General features: G+C 54.6%; 1 protein-coding gene across 1 annotated transcript; it reads right to left on the reverse strand.

Annotated features, from left to right (window-relative positions):
- Positions 1-5899: 5899 nt before the first annotated feature.
- CD19 (CD19 molecule) lies at positions 5900-11638 on the reverse strand. The gene is made up of 15 exons (XM_044233547.1): positions 11541-11638; positions 11044-11298; positions 10541-10744; positions 10118-10411; positions 8992-9102; positions 8711-8759; positions 8362-8450; positions 7814-7927; positions 7582-7686; positions 7425-7493; positions 7261-7317; positions 7105-7161; positions 6467-6559; positions 6259-6366; positions 5900-6094 (listed from the first exon to the last, which is right to left on the reverse strand). Exons 1-14 carry the CDS (start codon positions 11626-11628, stop codon positions 6269-6271), a joined length of 1683 nt encoding a protein of 560 aa, XP_044089482.1. The 5' UTR covers positions 11629-11638; the 3' UTR covers positions 5900-6094; positions 6259-6268.
- Between the last annotated feature and the right edge of the window lie 2996 nt (positions 11639-14634).

A 14634-nucleotide genomic window follows, 5' to 3' on the forward strand; every position in this document is an offset into this window, starting at 1 on the left:
AACAAGAGTCACCGGCTCTACCACTGAACTACTTTTAGAATCCGGCAGTAGGAGCACCTGGGTGGCTCAGTTCCTTAAGCCTCTGACCCTTGACCTTAGCTCAGGTCTTGATCTTGAGGCGGTGGGCTCCACAGTGGAAGCTACTTAAAAACAAACAAGCGAACAAAACAAACATGAAACACCCACGGTGGAATTAGGCTTTAGCCCTCTGGGATATCCTCGTGCGTTGTTCACCGCCGCTAGGTTGGGGGCTAATTCCACTAACCGCCATCCCCAACCGCAGGTGCAGAATCCACACGGAACACACCCCGGCCCAGCACTCCAACCCCACTCAACTCTGAAAAGCCTTCCACGTCACACATAGCCTCCCTCGCCCCCCGCGCCCACTGACCAGCCTCACACGCACTGTCAACCCAACCTGCGCCCACGCGACACCCGCCCCCACGCGACACCCGCCCCCCCGTGGACACCGGAGCACAACACGCCTCGCAAACAACACCTGGACGGGCAAATCCAGAAGAAAACTAAGAGGCTTAGTTCTCCCGGTTGAAAAGAAGGGGTGTGACTTCTCCCCCTCTCCCTGCTTTTGTTTCAGAATTTTTCTTGGTCCTTTCCAAATGTATGTAAATCTCTACCGTGGTTAAGTCAGCCTCTAGGAATTCTCATAACTCAGGAGCTGGTAGTCATCTTTTTGAAATGCAAGCCTTTTGGGAGATAGCTCCGGATCTCCCCCTTCCACTCCACCCCCCACCCCCCCACCCCCATCCTGGGGAGAATAACAACCTACCTTTGGTGGGGGCCTTGCTGCTTGCTAGATGTGGAACCGCCTCTGGTCATAAATAAGCAAGAAGCTTGTTTCTCCCCTGGAGAGAAGCCCAGGGCCATAATAAAGTTAGCGTGAACTCTGCGGGACTAACTGTGTTGCCAAATCCCCATACTGGAGGCCTAGTTATTGTTTATCTTAGAAAGAAGATAGGGTTTTTGAAATTTTATGTTGAAAACAGGTTAAGGGGGCACCTGGGTGGCTCAGTGGGTTAAAGCCTCTGCCTTAACCCCACATCGGGTTCTCTGCTCAGCAGGGAGCCTGCTTCCTCCTCTCTCTCTCTGCGTGCTTCTCTGATCGCTGTCTGTCAAATAAATAAATAAAATCTTAAAAAAAAAAAGAAAACGGGGTAAGAGGTTGTACCTGCTTTGGCTACCTGTAGAATTCCTTGTGTGAAACCGAAGGAAAAAAGTCGTATTCACAATGAAGTTGGGGGACACCTGGGTGGCCCAGTGGGTAGAGCCTGTGACTCTTGATTTCCGTGTCCTGAGTTCAAGCCCCACCTTGGTAGTAGAGCTGGACGTGCACCCACGAGTGGGTGGTCAGGGAAGAATTCTTGAGATGTTTTCAGTGCAAAAAGGTGATTTTTATTGTAACCGGGGCCAAGACCAGTGGGCAGAAAGAGCAGCACCTATGGCTGTAGGAAGCCCGTGGCTTATGCTTAGTGCTCAAGGGAGAGGGGACATGCAGGGAATATGAAATCATAAATGACTTCTTCAAATATACTTTTTTAAAAGATTTTATTTAGTTATTTTAGAGAGAGGAAAGGAGAGCGTGTGGGGTGGGGGTACAGAGGAAGAGGGAGAGAATCTCAAGCTGCCTCCTCACTCAGCACAGAGCCCCACTGGGAACCCACACGGGGCTCAGTCCCAGGACTCCGAAATCACCACCCAAGGAGTAATCAAGAATCGGGTACGGAACCCACTGAGCCACCCAGATACCCCGTGAGTTTTATTCTTCAGGTGAATGCCTGTAATGTGCATCACATTCCGGTTTAATGTTTTCAATAATAAAAACTGTTTTTGTGGGGACGCCTGGGTGGCTCAGTTGGTTAAGTGTCTGCCTTCGGCTCAGGCCGAGATCCCAGGGTCCTGAGATCGAGCCCTGCGTCAGGCTCAGTGCTCAACCGGAAGCCGCCTTCTCCCTCTGCCTGCCCCGCTCACACACACACTCTCTCTCCCTGGCAAATAAAGAAAATCTTTATTAAAAAAACCTGTTTCTGTGTCTCTGCTACCTTGGCGGAGGTTTTCCGCGTTGGAAGAAGATTTTGTTTTTTCTTCCCATTTCCCAACACACCCACCAACCACACCGCGCATCTCAGAAACTACAAAGCCTCCGCACATCTGCTTTATTTGCAACTCCTGCTCATCGCGCACCCCAGCGCGGTGCAGACATGCCCCTTCAACGCTTCACACTTCCTGCATCACCTCCAGCTGATGACCCCCGACACCTTGCCCCACACTTCGCACACAATATGCACACGGCATACGCCCAGTACCAGCGCCTCTCAACACGATGTTCACATCACTTGTACTTCATCCGTCCATCCATCCAGGGCAGCATCCTGGCCACCACGCACAGCCCAGTCCCTCCCCCTTCCCCATCACCTAACATCCCCAACACAGGCGCCCCACTCTGTGTAGACGCGGCCCAGCCCTATTGTAGGGGCATAGCCCCAGCAGATGGCGCTGTGTAACAGGGGACAGAGGCCCCCACCCCTAGGCTTCGGTGGAGGGGACCCTAAGGAACTCCCGGTCCCACGAAGCCTTTGGCCACTCTTGGTCGCCAGGCTGAGAGCAGAAAGATTGCACCCAAAACCCTTCTGCCAGCCTTGGGCCCCACCTAAAGGCCGCTGTCAACCATGGAGGCCTGGGGGGGGTGGCGGGCAAAGACCTTGGAATGTCCCTCAAGCCGCCTCCTCCAACTTTGCTCAAGAGCTAGAAGTGGTCGGGCCGCTGCCAAAAAGCAGGTCATGTGGACACGGAGAAGCTCTGGATTGTGACTTCGTCCTGGACAAGTCTCTGCCCTGGAAGGAGCCCCAGTCCAAAGGATCTTGCAGCCCTCTGGCTCCTGGCACGTAATACTGGCTGCTGGCTGAGTGCTTACTACAGCAGTGTCTAGAGCTTTCCATTTTATTTAAGACTCATTAAGGTAGGTATAATTATTATCCCTATTTTACAGACGTCTGTCTGCAGCACGGAGAACTTGAGGCACAGCTAGAGAGGGCTGAGCAGGGATTCGAACCCAGAGAGTCTGATCCCAGAGGACTGGACTAGAGCTGGAACACCTCTGCTGCTCAGCTCTGCCCCGCCCCCTTCCACCACACCTCCCTGGGTGGCCCAGGAGGGGTGCCATCCTCTAGGGGCTTTCTAAGGCGGTCCTCTCTCCTTCCGCATTCATTTCTGGAGCTTCTGATCGCTGCCACCACCTGGCTGGGTACCAGGGGCACAGAGAAGACCCGGACATGGATTCACCCCCAAGAAGGCAGGATGTTTTCACCCCGAGTCACATGCTCAGATGCTTCAGGCCCAGGCAGGAAAGCCAAATGGAATAAAGGGGGTGGATGAAGGGTAATAGGGAATGGCAGGGACTGTGGCAATAGGAAGAGCTTAGGGACGCCTGGGTCGCTCTGTCGTTAAGCGCCTGCCTTGGGCTCAGGTCATGATCCCAGGATCCTGGGATGGAGCCCCAGCTCCCTGCTCTGTGGAAGTCTGATTCTCCCTCTCCCACTCCCCCTGCTTGTGTTCCCTCTCTTGCTGTGTCTCTGTCAAATAAATAAAATCTTATTTTAAAAATTAAAAAAAAGAGGGGCACCTGGGTGGCTCAGTGGTTAAGCCTCTGCCTTCAGCTCAGGTCATGATCTCGGGGTCCTGGGATGGAGCCCTGCATCGGACTCTCTGCTCAGCGGGGAGCCTCCTTCCCCCTCCAACCCCTGCCTGCCTCTCTGCCTACTTGTGATCTCTGTCTGTCAAATAAATAAATTAAATAAATAAAATCTTAAAAAAAATTTAAAAGTAAACAAAATCTAAAAAAAAAAAAAAAAAGCATCTGACTTCAGCTCAGGTCATGATCTCAGGGCCCTGGGATCAAACTGTGCATTGGGCTCTCTGTTTGGCAGGGAGCCTGCTTCTCCCTTAAAAAAAAAAAAAAAATCTTATTTATTTGACAGAGTACAAGCAGGGGGAGTTGCAGGCAGAGGCAGAGGCAGAAGTAGGCTCAAGGCAAGAATCCATCAGGGATGCTGGGATCCCAAGGATTGGGGTGTTGTTGTTGTTTTTAGGATTTTATTTATTTGCCAGAGAGAGAAAGCGAGAGAGCACAAGAGTACAAGCAGGGGGAGGAGCAGGCAGAGGAAGAAGCAGGCTCCCTGCCAAGCAAGGAGCCCAGTGCAGAGCCTGATGTGGGACGCGATACCAGAACCCTGGAATCATGACTGGAGCTGAAGGCAGATGCTTAACCAACTGAACCACCCAGGCATCCCAGGATTGGGGTTTTAAGCCCCACATGGGGACAGAGGTTCAGCGGAGGCCCCAGGAACAGCACAGAATGGAAACCGCATGCCTCGCACAAAGCTAGGAGTTGAGAATGGGCTGTCTGTCCTGGGCGCAGAAGACAAGAAAAAAAAAAAAATCCATCCACAGACCTTGGGATACAGTACGGAAGCAAGTCACCCAACAGGGAGCGGATGGGAAAAGCCATGGCAGGAAATCAGAACCCCGAGGTTCACCAAGCATGGACTTGGATTCCAACCAAACCTCTGGCGTTGGTGGTATAGTGGTGAGCATAGCTGCCTTCCAACCAAACCTCTGGAATGAACGCCTACTCGGAGATTCGTGAATAAAATGGTCAGAAACCTGTGTTGCCTGTAAGACGGTGGCAGAAACCAAAGCAAGCTGGCCCCCAGGGATGGCAGAGGAGCCCAGGGGACTCAGGGGACTCCTGGAGGCAGGAAAAACACAAAGAGGTCAAGAAACCTTCCGGTGGTGAAATGAAACTCACCACCCCATTGTACAGATCCAACCCGTTGTACAGATAATAGTAACCACACCGTGCTCCCTCCCTCATGCTGTTTTATAACTGGGGGGTAAGCAAGTTACCCAAGGTCAGTTAGCAACCGAAGTGTTTCACTTCTCTGTGACTCCATCTTCTCAGCTGGAGAATGAGAACAATTTTAGCATCCCTCCCTCATAGGAGTTGCAAAGATAAAATGAGACACGACCTGTAAAGCACTTATTAGAACAAGGCCTGGTACGTAATAATAGTGTTAATACAGAGAAAGTTAAGTTTTAAAGGTTCAGAGATAAAGAAGGAAGAGCGGCTCTTAAAAAAAATGGGACATTATGAAGAAAGAACTGGAGCATTAAGAAAAGGAATTCTGGGGTGCCTGGGTGGCTCAGTGGGTTAAGCCGCTGCCTTCAGCTCCGGTCATGATTCCAGGGTTCTGCCTTCGGTTCAGGTCATGGTCTCAGGGTCCTGGGATCAAGCCCCGCATCGGACTCTCTGCTCAGCGGGGAGCCTGCTTCCTCCTTTCTCTCTGCCTGCCTCTCTGCCTACTTGTGATCTCTGTCTGTTAAATAAATAAATAAAATCTTTTAAAAAAAAAAAAAGGTAGCTTATCCGAGAGTAGGCATGATGGCTAGAACCACAGCCAGATTTCTGGATTCACAACTAGCGCTGTGAAGCGCCGGTCATGCGGCCCCAGACGTGACACTCAGCCGAACATTCATTTTCCCATCTACAAAACTCCAACAAGGGAGCGTGTCAAGACTGAGCATAGGCTCTGGGATTAGACTGTCAAGAATTCGAGTGCGGACCCCAGTGAGGCAAGCCGTGGGCGCATTCCTTAGCTTCTCAGCCTCCGACGCTCAGCTCTGAACTAGGGCTGTTTATGAAGATAAAATGAGCGAATATACAAGTGAGGGAGACGGGCACAGGTCAAGCCACCGGAGGGAGAAGGCCCCTTTGTACCTACGATGCTGATGCTGCTCTCCCTCCTCTGCTGGATTCCAGAAGCGGATGGGAGTACAGGCACCCTCCCTTCCCTCCCCCCTCCCATACAAGGGCGTTACATCAAAGGATCGGAAGAAGTCATTGAGTTTATTGGGGGAGTGCAAGGGGAGCCAAAGTTTCATGGGTACATACACAGACACACACACACACACACACACACAGATACACACATCGGAGGCATCGCTGCTCCAGCAGATGACTTGCTCAGGGTCCCAGATTTCAGAATCAGGTATGGATCTCCGGGGCCTAAGGAGGCCCAGGCTATGGAGAAGAAACGGTGACAGGGAGGTTCCAGAAGCCTCCAGAAGCCTGCACCCTGAGCACCAGGCCTTGGGAACCCTTCCCCCTGTCCCTGCCCGAGAACCAATCCCACCCCTACTCATCTCCCTTTCTCCCCTTTCCTTAAAGGGCAGTTCCCAGCTCACCTGGAGGGACTCATCTAGTGCTCCAGGTGCCCATATGACCCCCTCCTCTCCAGGCTGGTTCTGGCCCACTGAGATTATCCATGTCCATGTTCTCATAGGAGTCTGCATCTGATTAGGACCAAGAACAGCATGAATCAACTAGAGCCAGCAGGAGGCTGAGAGGGGGTGAAACCCAGGGGACAAAGGGGACAGAAGCAGAAACACCCACCTTCCTCATGATTGGGACCAGGCTGGGCCCGAATGGAGCGGACTTGGGGGGCTGCATACAGGATTCCTCTCATATCCTCGTAGGACTGGGAGCCTGCTTGGGCAGGAGAGTTGGAGGCCTAGAGCCATGCTGGGCTTGGGGAAGGGAGATGCAGCCTAAGACACAGAGGGAATCTGAGGGACAGAGGAAGGGGGAGGACTTGACCCAGGCTGTACTAGGAAGGAGAGAGTAGGGTTGGCGTCCGATTCAGGACCCTCGTTAAGGGTCTGGTCAGATGTGGGTTAGATTATGATCACAGTCAAGAAGAGAACCTGCAGAGGTCAAAGTCAGAGTCGTGAGGCGGTTGTAGAGACAACTGGGGTCAAGGCTGCGGTTTGTATGGGGCTGGGGTGAGGTGGAGGTCAAAATCCAAGTAGGAACTGCACTGGGACCAGAGCTGATGTTTATAGTTAGGGGTGGGGTAAATACTGGGATCAGGATTGGGGTTGAGGTTAGTGTTAGGAATCGATTCAAGGCCAGAATTACACCAGGAGTCAGAGTCAAGGTCAAGGTTGAGGTTGAGGTTGAACCTGGAGGCGGAGCTGAGCGCCAGGTCAACCCAATCTGCCCAAGACAGGATGGTTCCTAGCATTTCTCACCAAGAGAGGTTGCTTCCCTGCTGGGGTCCCAGGCTGACCCATGGGGGCTCAGGAAATCTAGAGAAGAGAGGGAAGTTATTTCTCCTGGCCTCCAGGTCCCCAATACACACCCCCCCACCCCCACCCCCACATTAATGGGGCTGTCTTCACAATTACCTGCCGTCCTGGTGACTGGCTGGGCCAGCTCTTCATCCTCATTCTCGTAAGACTCGGCTGCGCGGGAAAAAAGAGAACTCCGGGGACCATTCTTGCGCCTTAGGGGCTCCACAGCCGTCTGGGTCCTCCCAAGCCTCCGAGGCCCCCCAAGAACCCTAATTTACCGCTGGAGAAGGAGTCTGCATCCTCAGGACCCAAGGCTCCCTCCTCAGGGTTCTCATAGCCGCTGCCATCTGGTGGAGAAAGAGAGGGGGGTGTCCAGCGAGGGCCCACAGTCCACTGGGGAGAAGGTGGGGGAGCCGCGGGGGGACGCAGTCTTACCCTGGGAGAGTCGATCCTGCCCGCGGTTGGAGTCATTCTCGTAGAACTCGGAGCCCTCCTCGCTGTCTGGCTCCTCGTAGGCCTCCCCTTCCTCTTCTTCTGGGCCTGGGGTTCGGGGATGTGAGTGGCAACCGAGTCACCGCCCCCGTCCTTCAGGCCCCAGCCCAGAATTCCTGCCGCAGACCGCGCCAACATCCCTCACGTGAGGACGCCCCCCCCCCCAATCCATCACCTGCGGGCGGTGGGCTCCGGGACCCGGCTGCTCCAACCTCCGGGACGTCGCTGCGCGGGCTTCCGTAGGACTGGACGGCGGCTCCCAGGCCTGCAGCCCACCTCAGGGCACGTCCTGGCGGGAGGAGCGTTGTAGCGGGAGAGAAGAGATGGGGGCGGCCACGACTAAGGGTCTGCGAGGCTGGGCAGGGGACGGGAAACTACCGGCTCCAACGCGCCCCCGGACTCTGGGTCCCGGACCCTCGCCCTGAGCGGAGAGGGCGGGATCTGCACCTGGGGGGCGTGGCCTCCGTCTCCCGGCTGGGAGGTGCGACCCTCGGAGCCCGACTCCTGGTCCCGCGCTCTGGGGGCGGGGCACTGCGCTCTGGGGGCGGGCTCAGGTGCTAGGGGCGGGGCTCGAATCTGGGCGGGACTCCGCGTCCCAGGGGCGGGCTCTTTTCTTCTGAAGGCGGAGCTCCGAGCTCGGGGAGGCTGGGCGCTCCGGGGATTGGAGCGACGAGAAAAGGGGTGGGGCTCTAGCTCGCGGAGAGACCCGGCGGCGCCTCCTACCTGCGCCGGAGGTGGGAGTGGGAAGCGAGAGCACGTTCCCGTACTGATTGTGCGCCCCGCCTCCCGGGGGAGGCGTCACTTTGAAGAACCTGGCGGAGAGAGGGGAGTTGCCCAGTGAGGCCTGGCCCTCGATTAAAACATAGTCGTGTCTGTTTTGCTCCTCTGTTCTTCCGCAGTCTGCAGAGGGGTCTGGGATCACTCCCAGGAGGTCTTCACAAGGGAAGGAAGCTTTAGAGCTGGGCTTTGAAGCTTGGGCGGTATTTCAACGGTAAAGGAAAGGAAACAGTAAGTGCAAAGCATTGAGCAAAAGTGCAGGGATGGGAGACTGCGGGGGCGCCGGCGTCATTACCTTCTGGTGGGATCGGTCATTCGCTTTCTTTTCCTCCTGAGTATTAGGGCTGGTGAGAGTTAAGGGGCGTGATCAGAGGAGGCGCGGTGAAGATTGCGGGGCGCTAGGGAGGTCCCTTAGGTCAATGGAGGGGAGGGGACTTCAAAGTCCAAGGGGCCCGGTAAGTTTGGAGGTCGGTTAGAGGTATGGGAAGAGAAAAAGGTGGTTGCTGGAGTAGCGGGTATGAGCTGTGCTGGGGAAGATGGGTGAGTTGGGCAGAGGGGCTGGGGGGCATGACTGACCTCTTCGAAGTCGCAGAAAGCTCACCAGGGAACCCAGGCAGAAGATCAGGTAAAGTAATGGCACAACAGGGACCTTCCAGCCGCCAGTATCCAGCAGCCAGTACCGTATTGCTGGGGAGAAGCAGCTATGAGACGGGGACCCCAGGCTGGCGTGTTGGTTCCCAGCCTCAAGACCTCAAAGGGCCAGAAGTCTGGGAGACATGGACAAGACACAGATCCTCAAAATGACAAGCTACAAGGGGGAATGGCCTCCCTTCCTCTGAGGTCAGGGACTGCGCCCCAGAGCCTGAGCTGGGGCCTGAGGCAGTATCTGTGCAACAAACCACGACCATAGTCAGACTCTGTGTTAGGATTCAGGGGAGCGTGATGATAAGCTTCCTGCTGCAATTGAGGACAGTCGTGTGCAAAGTGAAGGTCAGAGTCAAGTTCACAAGATTAAAGAGGGGAAGCAGCAATGTCCTGGAGGGAAGTGTGGAGTTAAAGTCGAGGTTGAGTTTGAGAACTGTTGTTTGGGTAGCATGGTAGGATTGAGTTAAAGGAGACAGAAGGAGCAGCACACTGTGACCAGTCTGATGGATAGGTGGCTGAGGAAAAGGAAGGATACCCAGGTTCCTGGCTTCGGCCAGTGGGCAGGTTGTAGTGGCTTTCATATACCCAGAGACACCCAAAAGACTATGCTTGGGGAAGATGTCCCCGATGTTGGTTTTGTATATGTTGAGCGGGGACATCAGAGGACAGGAAATGGCCGGGGGTGAGGTGTATGGAGCCTGGAATTGAATCACTAAGGCATGGTGGCCTAAGGAGGTCAGACAGAAAGAGAGTGTAGACAAAGACAAGAGAAAGTGCTGAAGGGATAAGACAATGCCTCCGAGCTCCAACAGTGAAAAGTGGGGGAGGGAGGAAGACCCTAGAGAATGGGAAGGAGCAACCAGCGGTAGGAAAAGACCCAGAAAAGTAGTGATGTGGAAACAAGGGAGAACAGAGGTGGAGTCAGCGGTCAGTAGAGAAGCTGGGATTTGGGGTGGGTCTGGTACTAGCTCTCAGTTTGGGGGTGCCAAGGTTGACCGATTCCCAGTTCTTCCCAGTAGCCCCCACCCAGGTGCCCCACAATTGAGAGAAACTCTACCTGACTGGGCAATGACCTTCAGCTGCATCTCCATGGTCATGTTGCCGTGGTAACAACGATAGATGCCAGCATCTCGAACAGTGGCCTGGGGCAGCAACAGAACAGCCCCTCCCCTGAGGGTGCCCAGGACCCACATCTCTCTGCCTGGGGCGTCCTCCCTCAGATTTAAGCTCAGCAAGGATATGTTATGCTTCTTGGGGCGCACGTGGGTCCAGGAGATGGGGCCTCTGGCCACGGAGGCAGGGGGCACCTCACAGGGCAGCCAGAATGTGGAGCCAGGGGCCACGGTGAGGTCTGGGGCAGGGAGAGCCAAGGCTAGGAAAGTGTCAGCCTTGGGGTCTCCTCCCCACAAACCCTCCAATTCCCAGTCACCATCCCCCACCCCTGGAATCCCCACTTCCTCGCATCCTCCCGGTACCCTACCTTGCTTGAGGCTCTGATTCAGACTGTCCCTCGGCAGGGCACATTCAGGGTCGGTCTCCCAGATCTCAGGGTGGTCTTGGGCCCACACGTACAGCTGGGAGCTTGTGGGATCGCCAGAAGAGGGCTTGGGGCCCTCCAAGGACCTGTTCCCCAGGCCGCAGCCTGAGTCATTTAAGGCCGAAGCATTCCACCGGAACACCTCCCCTAGGAAAAGACCCAGAACCAGATATGGACACATCCAGGAGAGGCGAAGACATACAGAGACCCAGAAAAGCAGAGACAGAGACGAAGACCCAGAGAGAGACGAGAGTGAAACACGGAGCAGCTCAGGGTTGAAGTCATGAAGCCACAGGAGCTCTGAGGAGCCACCTAGAACAGCTGCGTGCCTGTCCCTCGGCCCTTCCACACCCTCCCTACAGATCCGTGTCAGCCCGCCCCCATCTCCCTTCTTTTCATCCCTCCCTCTTCTCATCCACCCCTCCCTGCCCCAGCCCAGACCTCACCACTGCCTGCCACGCTGACTGTCCAGCCAGACTGCCAGGCCTGCTCGGAAGGGGGCCCCAGCTGGCACAGGTAGAAGCCCCCCATCTGGTCGGAGACGTTGAAGACAAGCAGCTGGACGCCCAGGGACCCCTTCTGGATGACCACGTCTTGGGGCCCGTGGCCCAGATCTGACTTAAGCCCCCGAAACCAGGCCTCCTGCTCAGGAGGACCATCTGAGGGACTGTTGAGACACGGTAGCTCAGCTTTGCCTCCCTCTGAGGAGAGAGAGAAGGAGGGAAGAGAGGAAATCTTCACCCTCTTGATTCCTCACGCCAGGTTATTACCCAAGGACTCCACCCGCTGGGAGTGGAGGAGCTCTGAGTCCTGCCAACCCCTCCCTGAGTTTTACAGATCACAAAATGAAGGCCTAGAGAGGGTAGGTGACTTGGCCAAGGGCCCCCAGCCAGACCCGCGTTTCCAGCCCCAGCTCTTTCCCATCTGTACCTTCTGGACATACCTTGAGCATTCACCAGCACTGTTTCCTGGGGCCTGACTCCCTCGGGGGTAAGGAAGAGGAGGAAGAAGAGAAGGAGAGGAGGTGGCATGGCGGCCAGACTCCCCGGGGCACCCAGCCTGGCCGCGCGGGGGATGCTGGGGCAGGCGGGGGCCCGGGGGGGGGCACTGAAGCATGAGTGCCTGTGGGGGCAGGCGGGCGGGCGGGCAGTCCCCTGAGGGAGGAAGGGGTGGTCACACCTTCAGTCCCCTTCTCCATGCCCGCCTCCAGACCCACAAAACTCGTCTCCTCCCTGCCACACTTTTATTTTCATCCGGACGCTTACCGCCGTGTGAAAATGACCTTGGCGGTGCGTCTGCTGGTGCACTTTCTGTTCCTCCCACTAGAATGGAAGCCCTTCGGGGCAGAGCCTTGGTCATGCTCAACGCTGTACACATCATGGCTCTGGGACGGTGCTTGGGGCATCACAGGCACCCAACAAGTATTTGTTGAATTGAGTGTCTGCACACAGTAGGCCTTCAGGTAAGGGGAGACGGCCCCAGCCAGCGGCTGAGAGCGCAAGCCAGGTTGTGTGCTCAGTCCGTGCCCTTTGGTGTCCCACGTCTCTGGGAAGCCTCTGCCTCAGTTATGGAAGGAACGCCTTTGGAAACGGGGAAATCGAGGCCCCCCCAAAGGTCAGGGTGTTGCCTGAGCTCACACAATGAGCTGGTGGTCTAATAAGCAGTAGAACTCAGGGGTCCTGACTCTGAAATCTGTGCTTCCACCCCTCCCCGCCCCAGTCTCTCTGCTCCTTCCTCCTCTCTCTCTCTCTCTCTCTCTCTCTGCCTGTGTGGCTGTTATGTCCATCCTTCACTCTGCTGTCACTCAGGGAAAGGGGTCCAGAGACCCAAGAGACCTGCTCACTCAGTTGCCCGTTCCCAGGCCCGGCTCGCTGGGCTGCAGCTTCCTGTTTGCTCTAGGCAAACCCCACGGGACCCTCCAGCTGGCAGGGCCCCCACTTCCCTTTGGTTGGGTTGGGGCGGCTCGGAGGGGGAGAGTGAGGCGTTGGGGAATGCAGACGGTGAGGCGGCGGGACCCTGTTTGCCTTTCAGCAGAATCTCTCCAGTCCCCTTCCTTAACTTTTAGGCAGCCTTGGGGCCACTTTTCTGACTGGAGCAGATCAGTCCCCAGCTCTGAACGCTGTGGTGGCTTTTTCCGTACCTCAGATAAACACTGCCAACCATGGCCTCCAAAAGCCCGAGTGAGGCTGCCGTGAGCTACAGTCCCCACCTCAGCCCTCCACTGCTCTGTCCCTCACCCCACACGAAACCTTCGCGCTCGCTTCTCTTCCTCCTGGATCCCTCCTTGGTTCTTTGCTCCCCTGGCTCCTTTTCATCCCTCAGGCCTCCATTCAAATGTTACTTCCTCAGAGAGGCCTTTCCTGGCCCCCTTGGTACTTTTGGTTTCACACTCCTGTTTTATTTCCTTCCCAGCATTTGCCCAGTCCCAAACATGCTTGCTTCTTTGTTGATCTCTCATCTGCTTCCTGCCCCCAGAATGTTCGCTGACTCTTCCACAACAGGGATCTTTCCGGTCTTGTTCTCTGGCATCTAGTAGGTGCTCAGTAAGTATTTGTTGGCTCAAGTGGAAAAGTTCATAAAGGGAAACTAGGCCAGGAGGGGGAGCTCTCATGCTGAACCACTTCCCCAAATCTAGGAAGCTAGGTCAGTTACAGACCCAACAGAAAACCCCTCATAAGAAAGAGTTGTCTAGGGGCACCTGGGTGGCTCAGTGGGTTAAAGCCACTGCCTTCGGCTCAGGTCATGATCTCAGGGTCCTGGGATCGAGTCCCACATCGGGCTCTCTGCTCAGCAGGGAGCCTGCTTCCTCCTCTCTCTCTGCCTGCCTCTCTGTCTACCTGTGATCTCTGTCATATAAATAAATAAAAATCTTTAAAAAAAAAAAAAAAAGAAAGAAAGAAAGAGTTGTCCAGTACAGGCTCCAACAGGAAAAGAGGTACATCTGTGGTTGCATGGCCTACAAGAAATTGATCCCCGCTGCAACTCAGCCAATGACAAAACATCATCACCCTGAAGTGCTTTTCTCCAATGCACTTTCTTCCAAACAACAACTCCCAACTTCCTCCTTCTTTTCCCTAAATTAACATTCCTCTCCCTTGTTGGTTGGGCCAGCCTATAGTTTTGCTGTAGCTTGCTTATCCTGAATTGCTATTCTTTTTTTTTTTTTTAAAGATTTTATTTATTCACTTGACAGGCAGAGATCACAAGCAGGCAGAGAGGCAGACAGAAAGAGAGAGAGAGGGAAGCAGGCTCCCCGCAGAGCAGAGAGCCCGATGCGGGGCTCGATCCCAGGACCCTGAGATCATGACCTGAGCCGAAGGCAGAGGCTTTAACCCACTGAGCCACCCAGGCGCCCCCTGAATTGCTATTCAGAAATCAACCCAGTTATTGCCGGGAAAGTACCTTTTATTTTTAAGGTCCACAAAAGGAAGGAAATTAGGAAGAGCAAAAGAAAACATTCTCTTCACTTCCCTCACATGCACTCAGTCACCAAGGCTAGTCCAGTTTTCATCCTCAATATTTCTAGGATCCACTTCCTCCTCTTTTTGGACTCTTCCCTTCCCAATCTTCAACAGCCTCTTTGTGAGGTGTCTTCTGTCTCTTTTGCTTTCTACCTACACTCTACAGAGAAAGAACTTCCCTTGGTATTAGTCATGTGCATCTCCTGCTCAACAGCCTTCAAAGGTTCCCAGGGTCTCAGAATAAACTCCAAGCCTGATAGCTGACTGGAGCCTTATAGTCATCATTTCATCTTTTTTTAAATATATTTTTTAAAGATTTAATTTATTTATTTGACAGACAGGTCACAAGTAGGCAGAGAGGCAGGCAGAGAGAGGGAGGAAGCAGGCTTCCCACTGAGCAGAGAGCCCGATGCGGGGCTCGATCCCAGGACCCTGAGATCATGACCTGAGCCAAAGGCAGAGGCTTTAACCCACTGCGCCACCCAGGCGCCCCATCATTTCATCTTCTTCTCAAGAAACTCTGCCTCACACACACAGAATCTTAATCTTAGGGCAGTCCGCTACTGAGGGCAGTAA

This window comes from Neovison vison, chromosome 14, assembly GCF_020171115.1.
Source record: "Neovison vison isolate M4711 chromosome 14, ASM_NN_V1, whole genome shotgun sequence".
NCBI classification, from domain to species: Eukaryota; Metazoa; Chordata; class Mammalia; order Carnivora; family Mustelidae; genus Neogale; species Neogale vison.